Source organism: Oryzias latipes, chromosome 2 (assembly GCF_002234675.1).
Source record: "Oryzias latipes chromosome 2, ASM223467v1".
Classification (NCBI taxonomy): domain Eukaryota; kingdom Metazoa; phylum Chordata; class Actinopteri; order Beloniformes; family Adrianichthyidae; genus Oryzias; species Oryzias latipes.
The window spans coordinates 18,313,962-18,333,109 of record NC_019860.2 but is presented as its reverse complement, the minus strand read 5'-3'; the positions used below and the strand labels follow the sequence as shown (position 1 = coordinate 18,333,109).

Below are 19,148 nucleotides of genomic sequence, written 5' to 3'. Positions count from 1 at the left end.
ATCACAGTTTATCAATAAAAATCTAAATATGTGAGTGAGCTTTAATGGTGTGAGTACTAATGCAGCTTTGAAGTGTCACAAACAACCTAAAGAATCAGCTTCAAAACAAACATTTAAATCAGATTAAAACAATAAGTCATCCTAAAAAAAATAGTTAAAAAATAAGAACTTTAACAAACTTCTTACTAATGATGGTTTCCCAGGATTCTATTCTTCTCCTGCTGGAGAAAAGAATTCTGGGAAGACATTTCAATCCTCCAAATAATAAAAGAAGCGGAAGAAACCATTTGTTAAAATGTTTTATTGTTGCGTGTTTCCCTAAGCATTAGTGTGAGCATCGTGTCTGTGGATAAAAGGTCATCCACGCCATTTGGTTTGAATTTTCGGTCAAAACTAAACTGTGAGGCATCATTTATCTCTAAGGAGACCGAGTCTAGATTCCGTACTTTAATTTGAGTTTTTCCACCAATTCGACATATTCGGCCATCGCTTTCTCTTTGGATAGACCTGTAAGTAGGAAGAAAAAAAAAAGGTTTTTTTTTTAAATACTTGTATTACTTTCCAGAATCGTAAACTTTCTTTTCATCTCACCTTTTTTTAAGCTCCAAGCATCCCATTTTGTTTTGCCCACAAAATCCAAAAATCCCGGCCGCTCTGTGGATATAGAAGTATGGCGTTGAATTGCTTTAAAACAGTCCTCCAAGGTGAATGTTTGGCATTTCAGGAAATACTTTCAGCCTGTGATGCTGTGATTCTTTTCAGCTGCGAGCCCCAACATCGTCTTCCTGAATTTGCTGCAAATCTACAATTTCGAAAATGTTGCAGTTCCTCAAACGACATCTCTGGTTTTAGAAACTTGCTGAACATTTATTGCTACAAAACGATGCAGAGATGCTAAATCCATGGCTTACATTAAGTTTAAGACTAATTGCAATTGTTTGAACTAAAACTGTTAAAAAAAAACAAAAAAAATTTTTTTTTAAACAGATAGAAATCTTTGTTTTAATTAAAACCTCCATCTAGACATCAAAAGGTAAAAATCAGTTAAATGTTTTATTGTTGAGGTGAGTAGTCACTTGTTGATACATTTTGATACACTTTTCAGGTAAAAAATGAGAAAATAATCAAATTGGTATACATTTAGTATACACTTATAATTGTTATTAAAATTAAATAGCCTAAACATGAAACCCGATTGTAAGTTAATATAGTTTTATAGTAGATTTAAGTTTCCATTGGAGTTATCACTAAGTAACCACTTCTAGTGGTTCAAGTTACTGGAACTTAGCATAAAAAAGGAGGTTTTGCTTTTTAAAATGTACTATGGAAAAGATTCTTTGTGGGTTTTTTATTTGTATTATTGATTTAAAAAGTTAAACAGCGGATTTCTACTACAGTAATACATCTAAAAATCTCATTTTAGGTCCTATTTTAACCAAAAATGGACCAGTTTTTCACATGTTAGCGGAAAAAGTCAAAGGTAAACAAGAAATATGTGTTTAATCATGTGTAGGCTTAACATTTCTCTCATATTTTTTCTTTCAAACTCATTTTAATTGACTTTTTTTTTTAAACTCAAGCTTTGTCAGTCTTTTTAGGATATCCTCTCACACACGGCTTGGTAAAAACCTGTTGGACGAGTCTGACACCGACGGAAACACATGGCGACTGTGTCATTTGTGGCTCCGCATGCGTTTGCCCACTTATTCCTCACCTGTGTCGTTGTCTCCCTTCGTGGCCTGCTTGTACAGCCCATAGAGATCAGTCATCTCGCTTTGATTCGGCTTCTCCTTCAGCACCTTCACCTCCTCGGCAGCTTTCTCAAAGGCCTCCTGGTTGGTGAAACGACAACAAAAAAGAGCAGAAGATCAAACACTACCCACCTCCAGGCTCTTCGTGTTCAAACATGTCAACTAAAGACCTCGAAAGCCACGAATGTAAAACTACATTTAAAAAAAGCTGGTACTCACAGCCATGCTTGCAGAAAGACTGATCAGGAGGACTCGCCCAACTCGCCGTCTCACCTGAATCTGAGGAAGAACAAGAGGAAAGGGCGGGATTTTGTCTAAACCGCCCAAATTACACAAATTCACCACAAGAGGGCAGCATTTGCACTCTAAATGAAATCGACTGGCTTACTAGCCACTAAATCTAGTGTTGTTACTTTAAATTGGTTTATGTCTCTTTATTAAAAATTCTCTAATAAATAAAATATTTGAGTTTATTTTTTATTATATCCTTTAAATTGTTTACATTTAGGGTAAATCTGCTTTTAACTGATTTCTTCCACATTGTAATTGATTGTCTTGTAAATTGTGAAAAAGGGAACTTAGTCTTTAAAAACAAGACTTTTTTTAAACTCTTGTTATTTGTATTTTCTTTAGAGATGCAGAAGGAGATGATGCAACATGACGAACAAGATTTTTATACAGCAAAATTAAACTTCATTTTTGGTATGCTAATGGTGTCAAATCCCTAATTCCAGTTTTAGTGACATTGATTTAAAAAAAAAAGAAAAAGAAAAAAGTCCAAAATATCATTTAAAAAAGCGTTTCTAGAACACCAGGTTCAAAAATATCTGCTTTACTGTTTTGGATTTGAAGTTTTTACAGACGTATCAGTAACAAAAACTTGGCACGACACATTTTTACGATTCCAACAGAAAGAGACTTTTAGGAGAGCGAGTGACAAAACAAACAAAAATGACATTAAACCCGTCAAATCAACAGCCAAGGATGTGGAACTTAGAAAGTGTAAGGAATCAGCAGACCAATGAAAGCCAAAAAAAAGTGCTAACTTACTGATTGACACGTTCAAAAGTAACATAAATACTTTTTGGTATTTAAATTTAAACAATATTTGAAGATATAAATAAACACATGAACCAATTAGGAGTCTTTGATCAATAAGGCGTCGCCAACAAACAGCCTAATGATGTTTCTTCTTTAGCATAGACTTTCTTCACAAAAAACCTTAAGGAGCAACAAAACGTCATCAGAAAAAAAGGGAAAATTCAGCAATTTGTGGACGGTGGGAGACTTTCAAGGAGGATATAAAGGACAGCGCCTAGTGGCCATCAGTGGTACTGCAACAGAAATGAGTGAAACTATTTTTTTAAGTTTGTCACAGAGCTATCTAGTTTATTCTTAGAGATTGTGCTGTTTAAACACATATAGATTGTTTAAAGTGTAGCGTTAGCGTGTTTGGATCCAGATGTGAGCTTTCCATCCCAGAGATACAGGGAAAGTGACTTCACTCGTAGCTTATCGTCCTTTTCTCAAACGTTGCTGACGTCCTCCACTCCGTTGCGGCAGTCTTCCCCCGGCAGGGCGAAGCGGATCTGCCGGCTCCTCTCCCACCCGCGGCGGATCTTCCAGAGACGGGCGGCCACGCAGGGCAGGAGGAGAGCCAGGCGTCCGCACAGGACAAAGCAGGGGAGGATGAGGACCAGGACGAAGCTCGGGGGCAGGTAGAAGGGGTAGCGAGCTGCGGCGAAGGCGCGGTTCCACCCAAAAATGAGCGTGTGGGCCGTGGCGGTGACCAGGGCGCAGAAACCCAGAGACGACTGAAAAACAGCACAGGAGAGCCGATCTGAAGACTGTTGGGGAGGAAAACCTGGTTTGTTTTCATTCCGAGGCTCCGTGAGGTGTTGTGATTTTCCAGCTTTCCCTTTAGGATTGAAAGAATTTAAACCACTAAAGACGCAAAAAACAAAGATTTTACATCTGTTCAGCTTTTACATGTATAAAAAAGTAGTTAAGTTGATAAATTTACTAGGATTTTTGACAGAAATGCTCTAAAGAATGTATGATAATCAACAGGAAACTGCTTCTTTTCAAATGAGATCTAAATTTTATTTCAGTTTCTATCAAAATTTTTGTTTTCAGTTATATTTAGGCATCAGGATTCGGTTTTCTTCTTTAGTAATTTTTGTGAATTTAATTTTTTTAAACAATCATTATTTTATTACTTTACTATTGATCTTTAACTTTTTAAAGTGTATTCGTAGTGTTATTTATTGTCTATCTGCTGTTATAAAGTAACAAGTCATTTTCCCCTTTGTGCAAACAATAAAGTTTTATTCTAATGTTTTGTTTATTAATTATTAACAATACATGTATATTTTATTTTTCATCTATTTTTATATTATTTAAAGCTAAAATTAGAATTTAGTTTTGTAAAGTAGCTTCAAATTAGAAATAGTTTGACCTTTTTTGAAAATATTTAAAAAAATATTCAAATATTTATAAATGAGGATTTTCAATGATTACAATGATACATTTTTCTCTATATTTAAATGGAAATCTGTGTTTTATAATCTATTGTCAATCGCTTAAACTTTATTTCTTTTAACATCAACCTGCCAAAGATGGAAATGAGCCTGTGGCTATAATCTGGCATATTCACGTTTGTTTTAATGTTCATTAATGTGCATCGTTCCTTTCTCAATAAAGTTATCTCAAACATTAATGTAAATTAAGAGAACCGGGTTTACCTTTGTAAAAGGTACTAGAATGACAAATGATATGAAAATATAGAAAACTAAGCGTTTACCTAAACGGTGAAAACATCCCCCCTCTCCCTGCAGAGGGAAGTCAAACACTGAGAAAGCGGTCAAATCCGGGATGAGTATTTCCAAACACACATGCAGCTTTGGCCTGCAGTGCCGGGCAGAGACCGCACCGTCTGCTTGGATGGGACTAATCTGACAGCCGGGGGATTACCGGCGCGCGAAAGCAGCGAGAGCTTCAGACGGAGACGAGAAGGCACGGGAAGAGCCGGAAAGCGGGAGAAGGCGGAAGCCTCGGCACGTGCCAGCACCTGGATGAAGGTGAACTCCCTCCAGTTGAGGGTGTTGGCCACCGACGGCAGTGAGGTGACGGCCAACAGCGAGAGCAGCCCGAGCGCCATGATGCCGGCAGAGACGTACAGCTCCATCCTCCACACCTCCTCGTCGTTCCATGAATCCTCAACCCCAGCTTTGACCTGACGGCGTCAAAATAAGAGCATGAAATGAATAATTTCCTTTAAACTGTTATTTTCCAATTCAAATTATCTGACAATTTTATTCATAATTCACACTGTTCCTTTAAAAAAAAAAGTATGTTTTATTTAGCATGATACTCTCCTCACCAACAAAATATTTAAGGTTATGGTCCAGATTTGAACACATTCATTTTTTTATTCCGTTTTTCCCTTTCAGAGTCACGGGGCTGCTGGAGCCTATCCCGGTCACTTGTGGGTGAAAGCAGGACAGGTGCCTGGACACCTGTCCTGGTGTCCTGGTGGACAGGTGTCCAGGGACCAGGACAGGTGCACAACAGACTGGACAGGTCGCCAGTCTGTTAGGGTTAGAGTGTCCACAATCACACACCCATTGACACTCACACCTAGGGACAATTTAGGGTTGCCAATTATTTATTTATATTTATTTATTTTTTCGGATAATCTATTTATCCCTCAATGGGGAAATTCTTCTCCGCATTTGAACTACTACTGGCAGTAGCGTTAAGGGTCTTGCCTAAGGACCCTCACTGAGTGAGGTTAATTGCTCCCCACTGATATGGTAATTGCCCCCAGTACCATTGTTTCTTCCCCTCCGGGAATCGAACCCTGGATTCTTGCATGGTAGTCTCTCACCTTACCAACCGAGCTACTCAGCGTCTAATGAAGCATGTTTTTGGAGGGTGGGAGGAAGCCGGAGATCCCGGAGAAAACCCACGCATGCATGGGGAGAACATGCAAACTCCACACAGAAAGGTCCCCCATTGATGTTGTGTGTTTCATATCCCCCAGCCGGGACTTGAACCGCCTCTCGCTGTGAGGCAAGAGCGCTAACCACCGCGCCACCGTGCAGCATTGATGCCCCCCATCTTCTGATTTTTATGACATTACAGTCTTGTCTTCTTTTGGTTTACTTTCACACTGGACCGTCGAAAGTGGACAAAACCATCTGAACCCATAGCACAGCTACAAAAGCATATCTAGCAAATTCAGAAAATAAAATCTGGCCTGGGAGGCAAAAAAAAAACAACCTGCCGTTAACTACGTCACAGTCATTTTCATCGAGTAAGAGGTGCGTGCAAGTTTGGGCGAGTTTCCAGGTATGTGGCGCAGGAAGAAAGAATAATTGCAAAAACAATCTGGTTCTTGGAGTGAGTGAAGAATTGCCCGTTTCCTCAGGATCATCGTTGCCCCAAAACTGGGAGTTGCCCTTAACTAATGAACTGAGGGATGACCCCCTGCACCAGGATGCCCGGCAGATCACAAAATTCACGACTTCCAACAATCGTGGGCAGTCGTCCATGTACTGAAACAGTCCCGCACTACCACACTACAGCCACCATGTTTGGGCTTTGCCATTTAATTGTCGACAACTTCTGAATATGCAAATTATTTGAGAGGCTCCTGTTTGGAAGGAAACATCAAACAACATGAAGTAGTGCACGGCCGAGCGGGTGGTAGTTATTGCACCAAAGCAGACACAAAAGGGGGCCAATACTTTTTTTAACCTTTGTAACTACATGGTAATACTTGGGATCCTCGAAGGCTCAAAGCGCTTTACAGTCACAAACCCATTCACACCCTGGTGGTGGCTCCTGCCGAACACTGGTGCCAACCTTCCACCAGAGGCAAGGTGGGGTTCAGTGTCTTGCCCAGGGACACTTCAACACATGGGCGGGCGAGGCGGTAATCGAATCTGCAATTTTCCGATCAGAGGTTGACTACTTTACCGCTGCACCACGGCCGCTAGTGATAATAAAGCTATTAATAATAAAGCTATTAATGGTGTTTTTTGTCATTTTAAGTTTGAGACTTAAAAAAAACTACCGTATTTTCCGGACTAAAAGTCGCTGCGGAGTATAAGTCGCACCAGCCCGAAAATGCATTATAAAGTAGAAAAAAACACATAAGTCGAAGTTTGACGGGAAATTTATTTGACAAAATCTGAGACCAAGAACTAATAACTTGCACAACCTTATATGACACAATCATAGCAGACTGTTTATCTCATAATTTCACAGTAATTCTTTCTCAAACTTATTTATTTATTCCTTTCATGAAGCATCATTGGCCAACTAATACTCTGTTTTCATCCTGTATTTGTAGAAACAGTTGTCATTTTTATTGCATTTCTGAATCTATGAAATCATTGGAAAATAGAATATTATGTTGTTAGCCTTCAAGATCTTACTTTAAAAAAAGTTTGCTGATTCTCTGAGTCACTTAACATACTCTTAACACTTAACATACCTCATACATCAAATTGACCCAGGAACATCATCTCTGTTCCTCACAAATGAACATAACAGGAGGGTTGACAATGTATTTAATATAAGTCACTGCGGAGTATAAGTCGCACCCCTTGCTAAACTATGAAAAAAAGGGCGACTTATAGTCCGGAAAATAATTGTAATTGTAACCTAAATGAGCTTTTTTTAGACTTAAGCTACTGCTTAAATCCTTAAAGCTAGTCTTTTGTATTGATTACCTAAAACACAGATTCATATTTATACACCATCTTTAGCTCTGTCTAGGAAAAAGCAAGCATCGATGGATGCACAGATAGATTGAAGGCCGTCTGACTAATGACCAGAGACTCCTTCGCTCTTTTTACTCACCTGTTGGTAAGCCATGTTGGAGAGTTTGTAGCGGGCGGACTTTCTCAGAGGAAGACTGAGACTGTAAACGGCGTGCGTGACGGCACACAGGAAACTACACAAGCCAAACTGCTTCCTCGCGGTGAGCCATCGGTCCAGCCAGTCGGGGAAGCGTTTGTACTTGGTGCCCCACTGAAGCTGGATGAAGGCGGCAAACAAGCCTGGAAGGTAAACCAGGGCCAGCATCACCAGCGCCACCGATGGAAGAGACGCATTGACAACTTCGATGGGCATTTTGTAGAAGGCGCCCTTTCCCGTCTTGACTAAGGGGTGAATGACTTCCTGAATGAAGTTGTACAGGTAGAAGAAGATGAAAAGGCACAGCATGCAGAGGACAGGGATCCGCCATGAAGGGAACAGATGGTGTGGGAGGTTTTCCACCTCCAGGGAAGATGACAGGAAGCCCATATCCACAGGGATGAAGCCCATCCTGTGACAGATGTGCTTCACCAAGTCTTTGGCCTTACTACTGTTGCCACACAGGGGAACCTGCCCAAAACAAAAACATACATCAAACCCAACCCCATCAATGTAAAAACCCTCAGTACCCGCTGATGAGTCCTACCTGCCTGATTCCATGCCGCGGTCCCATCTGGAGCGTCCAGGCGGATAAAGTGTTGAAGCCTTTCACCACAAAACTGTCTGGGAAAAGGTTGGAGAGGTGTTCGGCGTTGGACGGCCCGTCTCGGTTGATGCCTAAACTGTTGCTGACGTCCACGAGCGTCTTCCCGGCCAGAGCGGACTTCAGGGTCACCAGCGTAGAGTGGTGCTCTGGAAATACTGCGACGAAAACGACATCCGCCTGGGTCGCTGCCTCCATCTGGGATGACACCTGCAAGAACAGTTCGGGCACTTTCTGTTGATGCTTGGAGGATCCTAGCAGTTTCAGAGTCCGACATCTGCATGGACAGACGGGTGTACCCTTTCATCAATGTCAACACCAGGCCTTTCCTTATTACAAACTACTGAAAGTTTTATTTTGCCTTAGTACAAAACCAGCTTGGTTGAGTCTCTTTGATCATTGTCCTTAAACTCCATTTATTATAGGGATTTGACTTGATTAAAAGGTCACTCCGGCCAGCAAGAATCCATTTAAAATTCCTTCATACAAATTCAAATAATATTCACAAAACTTTAAAATAGTAGGTAGAAAAAAGCAACTAGACTTTGTATATCCTTTGTTTTTAAAGATGTTTCAAGACATCTTGTGTTTAGTAATTAAAGCCAAACCAAGTCCAGTTGCCAGACAAATGAGAGTGGGCACTCAAAGTCTTCACGTTAATGTGATAAACTTGTAAAGACTGTTTCCTAATCTGCAAGATTAACTCACACATGTCACACTTTTTCATGTTCTGTTGAACAAAGCAGGGAGATGTTTGGAGCTCATGCTATGTTCACACTGGCCGTGTTTAGCCCATGTTCGCATGTCTACTTGACTACAGTCGGAAGAGGGTTGGTGCGAAATATTGAGGCGACGCAAATCTCATGAATCTTGTTCCGAGTCTTTCCCCTCCCCGCTCAATTCCATGGATTTGAAATACTTGGTCAGACACAAAATTTCGCCTCCATGTGAACTCAAAGGTACGCCATCGATGTGTCACTACCAAATCGGTTGAAACTTGCGTAGCTACGCGTGAATACAAGAGTTTTTCCCGTGAAAACACGCGTTTGCATGGACTTTTCATTGGAAGTCATTCCACACCCACCAAATCAACAGCACCAAAAGACAAGAATGTTCTTCTCAGTAGACAAAGTTTGGATCATTTTATTGTGACCGATAATGTCCTCGTAATCTGTTAAAAGAAGATTTTACAATTCTCAACGCTACTCGGATCGATCTCCTGTTCTTAAGTCCTCCATGAATCAAAGTGTGATTCCAATAGATTGACCATTACTGACATCACCATTCAAATCCCCAACAAAACTAGATGTAGTTATACTAGAACTACTGATGGTGCTTTGCCGTTGTCCGGCAGTGCTGGAGTAGTTATAAGACTTCCTACAGAGTACGAGTCACAACTCCGTTTACACACATCCCAATGAGTAGGAAATGTTCTGTAAAAAGTTGTTCCAAAAACTGAGATTTTCTAACATTGATACAGTTTTCATTTTCTACAATTTCTCAGAAACTTGTTGCCAAGTTGCGTACTTTCAACTTTTTTCTCACTAGCTATTACCAGGTGTTACTGCCTAATCTCAGAGATGAGCACTTGAGTCAGACTTCAGTTTTAGGTTTGGGACTCGTGACTAATGTTCATTTGATTTTTCCTACTTTTTTGGCTCCAGTTCAAGTCTAAAAATAAAAGCAGAAACACCAACTTGCTGTTGTTGTGTCTCCTCAAGAGGCTTAAAAGTTATTCAATTACTATTTGTGACAGCAAAATATTTATTTTAGGAGTACGTTTTTAGGAACTTCTAAGCTTTTTTTGCCCAAAGCTAGCCCACTTCCATTCATGTTATCCCTCTAACACAATGGCTGTGTCCAGATTTCCTTCCCTACTCACTACATAGTGCACTATATAGTGCGTTTGTCATTTTATGGTGCTGTCCGAATCTACAATTCCAAAATCCAGTGCCTTAGACATTTCCCAGAAGGCTCTGCGAAAAAACATTGTCCATCGATGCTTACTAGAATGGCGAGTACAGACCACAATGCATTGCGTTTGAACAATTTAAAAAAAGTATTTAAACATATTTTTTAAATCAACCATCAACATTTTCTTCATCAGAACAGTGAGTTCATAAATAGTCGTCACAAAATGCTTATATCGATTAGATTTTCACTTTGTAAAATCGTCGACATCATATTCGAAATTAGTGACTATTCGTCTCCTCATCTTAATGAAGCAGCAACAAATTAAGATTTTTATGGATGTGAAACTGTTGCTGAGGAACTTATTTTCAAACTGTTGGAGATTACAAGTAGAGGAAAAAATAGAAAAAACAACTGAATTCTTAGAGAATAGATTTATGTAGGTGATTCAGATTACAGATTTTTTTGTTTTTGGAAAAGTGTGATCTTCAAGTATGAATCCTTGCAACATAAGAATTTTCAAATTCCTCTTTCTAAAGCACTGAAATACTACTTAGAAAGGTTCAGAGTAAACCTAGAGATATAACCAACATAGCCAAGCGATCAATTCCTTTTTTCCTGATAGCACATCGTAAAAAAAACGTATGACAGTTCTCATGCGTTGACTGGTTGTCCCTCTAGGAGCGAAATTATGATTTGATAATTAAAATTTTACGGCAGATCTTTTCAGGCTTTCCTGAAAAAACATATTTTTGGTGCGGCTTGAAAAGTGCCAGACGGCTGTGTTGTTTATTTAAAATACTTCACAATGACTTCTGAATCACTCAAGAACCAAAAAAGAACAAAAAAGTCATGAGATAAATGTGTGTTCGTCTAGATATCCTTTTTTTTTGGATCAGCCACTTCCTTCTTTTGCCCTATTCTACCTGTTCTGACCATTTTTGAACATTGGCTCCATCATTGGTTTTGGTTTTTAACTAAGCTGAGCAGGATTTTAATGCTTAAATTGTTATAAAGGTCCAAAAAATATTAATAAACCTTCAAAAAAACCATGTGAAACCTCGATTTAAGAGAAATTGTAGTCTTTCTGCAGCAAAGAACAAAAAAGGCAGGCCAGCAGAACAAATCACAAATGTATCGTTCGCACAATGTCAGCCTATGTGATATGTGTATTGCAAAAGATAAAATGTGATAAATGATCATTCTTAAATGCTAAAACAATTTAATGGCAGCTTAAAGTATTTAAGAGCCAATCAAACGGAGCTCTTTTATGTTAGACGAGGGTCATTTGGAGCATAATTTAACTCTATGTTGACTTTAATCAAATAAAAATGTTGCAGCAAAATGGAAATGATGTGTTCGTTCCTTTTTTTTTGTTGCCATCTGTTCATGCATCGTAAGTCATATCGTCATTGCATTATTGCTCGCTAATATCGCAAGTTTTTCTCATATCGTAGATAAGAGAATAACATAAGAAACGTCATGATTTTAAAGAGATTTACCAAAAAAATGCATCATGATATCACATATAAAGAATACTCAAGGCCTCAAAAATCTCGTATTTAGAAAAGTCAACTAATTGTAAGTTGAGATCAATTGTGTATACATGAAAACAGAGGGGAAAAAGTCAGAAAAGGTGCAATTATCACCAGAAAAACAGCAATTATGAAGGCGAGTGTGAGCCTGCATGTGTTTGTGTTACCTCGACCTCCTCTGGGAACAGAGCCACAGACCGAGCGGGGCTTCGGCTCCCCACCACCACTTGGTAACCAGAAGCCACCAGTCGCCTGGCCAGCGAGCGGGAGAAGTCACCTGTTCCCAGAATGCCGATCGTGGGGGTGTTGGGGTCCGACAGGGAGGCCTCAAGCTGTCTGGAGCCTCCTGATTCACTCCACCCTGGGACCAGTGGCCGTGACATCTCGTCCGGCATCTTTTCTGCAAATCTGAAGACAAAATAAGAAATTACACTAAGGGAAAAGAGGATTTTGTTGCCAAAAACAAATATTTTTGCAGGATATTGTTACGCGAGACTCAGCTGAGATTTTCAATCTGTAACTACAGTTTCAAAGCTGTTTTTTGCCCATTAAAAGGATAAAAATACAATACAACAATTAAGGCAAACCACAAACAACCTAGATGCTGTATGTTCTCCGACTTTGGTCACTTTTTTTTTTACTTGTATTGAATTTTCCCTTGATGAACTATTTAAAGGAGCGTCAAAAGAAGTCCCCAAGTCTTTAAAATCACCACTAAATAAGATATACTGCACGTAGATAAAAAATAAACACGCAGCAGTACGATAATGCTCCATAATGAACGCAGATATTCAGCGGCAAAGCCGCTAGTAGAAACCACCTTGCACGTCGTCCTTGTTGTGTCAGAACTTACGCTACAAATAAAGTTTATTCAAACACCGCGCGGTAAAAGTAAGGAAACACGAGCCGGATGGAAAAACAAAACCACAGGACTGCAATGCATATAAAGCAAATGATGTAGGAAATTAAATACTGTATTTTCTTACTTACCGGCAGCTGTTTTATGGAGCCGCGTCGCCGTTTACTGTAATCTGCAGTCCTGTTTCTTCCTGATAACGTCACGCGGTAGCTGAAGCCACGCCCTACCACGCGGGAGTGACGAAAGCGACATAACCCCGCCCCTCTTTTCTTTCGTTTTGTTTTTTCTTTCTTTTAAAATTTAAAAAATATATACTTTTACGTAGGTATTTTTTTGTGTACACATCACATTTACATCCAAATGTATCTTCACATTTTGTATATCAGAAAGAAGAACAATCCAAACAGAATCAAAGTAAAAGATTATAGCATTTATGTAGCGCTGTAATAAATTAAAGTCTTCCTTTAAAACTTTTTTTAACTGACAGAAAAGGTTAGAATATATCATTAACTGTAAATTGCATCAATTATTTGATGCACGTCTGCGAATAAGTGGAGCAGTTACTGAAACAGACCTGTAACTCTTAAATTGTAAAGCAAATTCTAATTTTAAAATTATGCTTTATATTATTTGATGAATATGTAATTCGTATATTCCACAAAAGTTTGATAAAAATTAAACATGTACTCAGTTTTGTATCTCACAGATTTCTGAGATTTGTAATTTTTGCTTTTTTTCATACAGTTTATGGAAGGCATGTCCCAAGTCCGGCTCTTGTGGCAAATACGGCCTGCCTTAAAATTTCCACCGGCCAGCAGGCTCCTGTAATAAAATCACTGATATTGTGTGTACGATTTCTTGATTCGTGATTGGCTAAACTCCGGTATAAGCCGTTGTAAACCTGTGACATCACTGTGGTGGGACCCTTCTGTAACTTTAGAGTTCATTTTAAGTTGCGTCAAATCAAGCGAAGTCAGCTTTAGTGGTCAAATATACTGCATACGTATGATATAATAATAATAATAATAATAATAATAATAATAATAATAATAATAATAATAATAATAATAATAATAATAACAATAATAATAATAATAATAATAATAATAACAGTTTAAAGTGACAACAGTGCTAAGAAACAGTAAGAAGACAAGTGGGTGATGGCAGTCTTTGGTTGGTTCATTTCTAAAATGAGGACGGAAAATAATAAAAAAGAAGTTGACAGCTAGACCAGTCGGACTAAGTATAGATTGGAGTATTTTTTAATGAATTAAAATAAATATTACATGGTTTATACCATTAAATAAAAATAAAAACATTTATTTCTTGTTGATACAATCCAAATGTGGAGGTATCTAATAGTAATTGATATGTAACTTTTCATTTGAATCGAAAATTTAACATTGACAAAAGTGTTTTGTTATTTTTTTTGACAGGCTTTTTTCATTCACCTCTGAAATTCACAGCATTTTTGGGGGGAAAACGCACAATATGTTTAGAAGAAACAAAAAGTATCGTATAGCACTAGAATTTTCATTAAATTGTTTTTCAAGTATAATCAGAGTGAAAAGAATGTCAGCGACATGGTTGGCCCTAAAACACACTAAATCTGATCCTCTTCGTCAGAAGTTCGGTTACCCCTGATTTAGAGTAAAAAACATCCGTTTTGTTGTCAATGTGGAACACTAACAATGGCATTTTGGCATTCTAGTTTTATCAGCATCCTTCTGGTAGAATGGTTGTTTTAGCACACAGTCTTTAAATTAACCTTCTGTGTAATTATGACACACATTCTTTTTCAGCATATCAGAAGTAAATAGAAGTATTTTTAGGCAGAAGTTAAAAGCATTTTCTGCAGTTTTTTTTTTTTTAAGTTCCACCGCTTTTGTTCCCTTGTGTGACGAGTCTTAAACTGACTGTGTCGACTCCCTTTCTTATCTGACACCTTGCTCCAGCTTTACATCTGTTATCTGTCTCCTGCACTCCCCGGTATGTTTGCTCCTCTTTTTAATCTGCATTGTCTTGTACCTCCTTCTGTTATTTACATTTTAGATACGCCTACAAAGTATCTGTTTATTTGGTTGGAGATAAGTGAAAACAAAGATTTTTTTTTCTTATTTGACTTCTTCTGGAAGACGATTTAAGATCAGATAACTTCTTACGTATGTTTGGTAAATGGAGAGAAAAAAATCAAGCAGGTTGCAATGGATTTACATTATTATTATCCTATAATAAATCACCAAAAACTGCCAAATAACACAGTGTCTCAAGACAATGAAGCGATAATTAAAAAAGTATAAGGGGCCAATATCATTTAAAATTCCCTTTTTTAAGCTGTTAAGTGTATTATAATGTTAATTCCTCAAAAAAGTTCTCCCCAAATGATCCATTCACGCATCTCTCTCACGTATTTCTCTAAAACCCTGCCCTCCCAACCTCTGAAAAAACATGTCCTCACTTATTGACGTATATAAGTGAGAACAACCCCTTCCTGCCAACAGACACACCCACTTTCTCCGTGGAGCCAGTGGAGATCGGCTAAACGCTTTCCTTTCATCTTTGAAAAAGAGAGGATGTGGTCTGTTTTCGTGGGAAAAAAGGGTTCTTCGGTGTTCCAAAGGTAACATATTATCATATGTATGGATTTACTGTAAAAAGCTAAAAAAAAATAGCACCTTTTAATAGAAAAACAAGGTTTTATTTCAAAGGAACCAATCAAGCTACTTTACAATGTAAAGTTGACAAACCCAAACCATTACCCTTCCATCGCCATGCTTAACTAGTGAAGAGAGTTATCTGTGCTCAAACCTTCCATATACTTCTTGAAAACAATAAAAAAGTTTCATTTAGTTGTAGCAAGTAAGGTGTTCTGCAAATATTTGTTTGATAAGGTTTTATTCTATAGTTTTTTTAATTTTCAGAAAAAAATACAGGTTACAATATAGTTAAAAATACATTTAAGACAACATTTTTTTAAAGCTGAACAGAAGTTTTATGGGAAATGATCTTTGAACCATTTGCAGAAAAATGCAGTAAAGCATATTTCAGGTCAGACATACTAAAGTTTTATGGCAGAAATGAAATGAAATGAAAGCTTTTTGTCAGCTGAAGATGCTTCTGGTTTCACTTTGTGTGATCCCTAATGCAGCTGATCTGCACGCAAATGTTTATCATTTATGCAAAACTCTGTAAATGAACAACCTCTGTGTTGTGTTCTGTAGCCAGCCAGAAAAACTACAACACACTTTACCTGTTTAAGTGTGTCAGATCTATTCTGTTAAGATCTAGATTGATTTATGCCATAGATTAAAACAATCAAATGTTTGTCGAGTAGAATTTAATCTACAATCAACAATTGTACAATCTTTAGGGTTCCCCCCACCAGGGATGGGTTGGGGCAGCTGTCACTCTTGACGCAGGCCAAGGCGCTCTTCTCGGTTACGTGATAGGTTACCGCTAAAATAAAACCCAGGAGCTAGTAAAATGAGTAAAAAACAAACGTCTTTGGAACGTTTCTTTGCCAAGGGGAAAATCAACTTCCAAAAGAAAGAAAGCTACATTTAATAGACAGTACTTCTTTTTTGCACCATGAGTGTGGGAAGGGGAGAGGATGATGACACCTGTGCGGTGTACAATGCTATGCGTGTCAAAATAAAAGCTCGAGATTCGTCTCGTCAGGTCTCTGTTCCTCCTTCATCGTAGCGTTGCTACATTAATCGTCCGCCACATGTTGAAGACCGGTCTGTGAAAATTTTGTATGACGTCATACCGGTCTGCGGCGTTAAAAAAGGTTGGGGACCGCTGGGTTAGGGGACAGAAAATCCAAAGTCCCACCTTCCTAGTGTGGCGTGTGTGTGTCTGTTTGTTTTTTTGTGTGTGCATGCATGTAGGAGTATATATTGTTTTAGGGTAAACGGTGTGTGTACTAAAGGGTGCAGTTAAAATTGGTGGGTAGGGGACTGAGAGGACATCTCCTGACTGCTGGCAGTGATGTCCAAGCACCGCCACTACAAAGGGTCGCACATATCTAAGGTGCAATTAAAACAGTGCTGTTTGAGGAAGGAGGATAGGTCGGGGACAGCTGATAGACGAACCCCCGATTGGTGGAACAACCGTCGCCCAGCCTCCCCCTAGCTTAATTGCCTGATTAGTGGTTGCCTACAGATTGGGGTCCAACCAATCATTTTACATCCAGACCTTGGTTCTGTTTCTGCTTTATGTGTGCAGAAAGGTTGAATTTGTCAAGAAAAGCCACCAAACGCCTTCATGCTCTTTATTTAAAGGAACAAAAGGTCAAAGGCGGCGACTGAGATTCAGGCTAAAAGGAACACAGCTGTAACTGCCTTTGTGGAGGAAAGGATGCAAGCTTCTTCTTTGTTCCTTCAATGGAAATACTGTTGACCCGTGAATGGGTGTTAGTGCATGTCCTAAGTGTGATGTCTTTATCAGAAGTAGAAAAGGACAATCTGAGGAGGAAGCTTAATAAGCAGAAACTCTCCATGATCTTGCAAACATTCAGATTACTCACTGAAAAGGACCATTCTGCTATTTTAAGTAAAAAAGAGCAGAATGTCTTGAAATTGATAACTAGTGGGATCGTCACTCTCAAGGAGTACCTCAAGGCTCAATGTTAAGACCCTGGTTCTTCTAGATTGCCTGTTTTCCAGTTGCCCCATTATCTTTTGCTTCTCATTGACAAGGATCAATTGGTCCTAGGTTCCGACTGACTTTGTTTTCTCTTTACACTCACATTTTTTGGTTTTATTGATAAATACAGCCTTGTTAGAGTGATAAAAGACCAGCTGATGACTTTAACAATTTCTTCAATGGATTCTTCTTAGCTCAAACAAGTCAGTACAATTTCACTCATAGAGAACCATTGGTTTTTAATAAAAACCATCAAAATTCAATCCTACTTTCTATCAATCCATCAACAAAATACACCTAATTTTTGGGTCTTTTGACAAAAATCTTAGTTTTGATCTTTATGTGAGTTTTAATATGATCTAAACTTAATTATCCATCACTAATTGTATAAATCATGTAAATAAAATTGGTTTAAAGGACACAGTTGAAAGGTTGTGCATTAAAATGAGACCATCACTCAGTTACAGCAGCTGCTTGTGTGGATTTGGTAGTTAGGAATATATTCCTGACAGAAAGGAAAAGCTCATCTATTCATATTCCTTTTTAAAGTTGTGCTTCTTTCTGTGCATTTTCCCCCCAAAAATGTTTTTATTCATAAATTTAGCAACCGTTATTTTACGTCTTCCAGCCTTGCACTCTCCTTGCCACATTCCCCCCGGCGCCCTGCCCCCCCCTTTCAGTGAAGCCTTGTGAATCAATCAGTTACATTAGCGAAGAATATATAAATTCAGATTTTATTTTTCTATTCTATTAAATAAATTGCCTTTCAGTTGTTTTAGTGCGTTTTTTGTTTCTTAATCGTCCCTGAAATAGTGACTTAATTATGTTTTATTCTTTATTCCTGGGAGCAACATATAGTACAGAAAATATGGTAATTTTTTTAAATGTGTAGTCTTTACTTTTTTTAAAGTTGTTGCCAGGTGGAGCAAAACCTCTGATCACCCTTTGATCAATTTTCAAACCATTCCCTGTCATCTTTTAACCGTGATTATGTCGTTTTTAAGCAAAAATTAAAATAATCTGGGTCGATTTCTGGGACTTAGTGTCTACAGACCGGCAGGAGTTGTAGGCCGGTCTTTTAGCGTGGAGTACCCTTCCCCTCATCGCTGCTGAGAGCTCTCTGTTTACACCCCCTCTCGCTAGCTTACAGCTTCTTACACCCACAATCTAACATTAGAGGTGCAACAAAACATGGCGAGCAACATTAGAGCTGTGAAGCCCCACAGTTTCAGGCTGGATCCCAGCTCGGACGAGGACATTTTTTATCTAGCCGTTCACAAGTGGATGCATCAGAATGGAGCAGAGCAGGGAGCTCGTGGCCCGCCCATTGTATTTTTAACATCTCAAATAATCTCTGGCATTTTTGTCGTTTGCTCCTGATTTACAACAATTAGAATTTAAAAAAAGACTCAGAAATGCAATTTTCAACTTATGTTCTTAATATTTGTCCGCCATCAACAGGAAAATGCTACAAGAACATGTTGAAAACGCAATTTTCATCAGGGTGGGTCTTTAAGTCCCTCATAGTTTTGCTCTGGTCTATTTTTCTGGTCCATCTTTTTAACTTATTTGCACCTAAATAATGAAAGGTTTCAAGGAAAGAATAAAAGAATGTCTCGTCAGTCCTCCTTTAAAAAAGGCTATTAAATTGTGAACAAGAGTAATGCAGATGTGGAGCTCTTGGCGCGTTAAATCATCTAAATAGTGAAATACTGCATGAATAAATGAGGTCTTATACCTTTTTCCCGGCTTCTGTAGCTTGCAGCTCTGCTCTCATTTCCCCCCTCACGCTGCAAAGCTGGTGTATTTGATAAGCTGGCCCTAGGATTAGGATAAAAAAGCAGAAGCGTGTTAAAAAGATGTCTGCCCGCGGGCCGCGCACTGTCACCATGACTTCATCATGTCTGCCTTTG

At 38.7% G+C, this 19,148-nt stretch overlaps 1 protein-coding gene across 4 annotated transcripts; it reads right to left on the bottom strand.

Moving 5' to 3' along the window:
* Positions 1-283: 283 nt before the first annotated feature.
* On the bottom strand, positions 284-19,027 carry steap3 (STEAP3 metalloreductase). 4 transcript variants are annotated; one of them, XM_020708762.1, is made up of 9 exons: positions 12,720-12,831; positions 11,897-12,137; positions 8,227-8,493; positions 7,623-8,150; positions 4,822-4,986; positions 1,971-2,030; positions 1,715-1,832; positions 592-654; positions 284-507 (listed from the first exon to the last, which is right to left on the bottom strand). In XM_020708762.1, exons 2-9 carry the CDS (start codon positions 12,122-12,124, stop codon positions 434-436), a joined length of 1,503 nt encoding a protein of 500 aa, XP_020564421.1. In that variant the 5' UTR covers positions 12,125-12,137; positions 12,720-12,831; the 3' UTR covers positions 284-433. The 4 variants fall into 4 exon arrangements, with proteins under 4 accessions (XP_020564421.1, XP_023821384.1, XP_023821390.1 ...); XM_023965616.1 differs by lacking the exons at positions 11,897-12,137; positions 12,720-12,831 and having other exon boundaries at positions 8,231-8,333; XM_020708748.2 differs by lacking the exons at positions 284-507; positions 592-654; positions 1,715-1,832; positions 1,971-2,030; positions 12,720-12,831 and adding exons at positions 2,568-3,565; positions 12,327-12,473.
* Positions 19,028-19,148: the final 121 nt, after the last annotated feature.

Bases quoted from the DNA above. Each gene is read 5' to 3' on its own strand.
- steap3 (XM_020708762.1), bottom strand. From the start codon at position 12,124: ATGCCGGACGAGATGTCACGGCCACTGGTCCCAGGGTGGAGTGAATCA. The intron at 2,031-4,821 runs GTGCTGGCACGT...GTTCTTCCTCAG, and splicing joins GGGAGTTCACCTTCATCCAG to ATTCAGGTGAGACGGCGAGT. The intron at 1,833-1,970 runs GTGAGTACCAGC...TTCACCAACCAG, and splicing joins GTCTTTCTGCAAGCATGGCT to GAGGCCTTTGAGAAAGCTGC.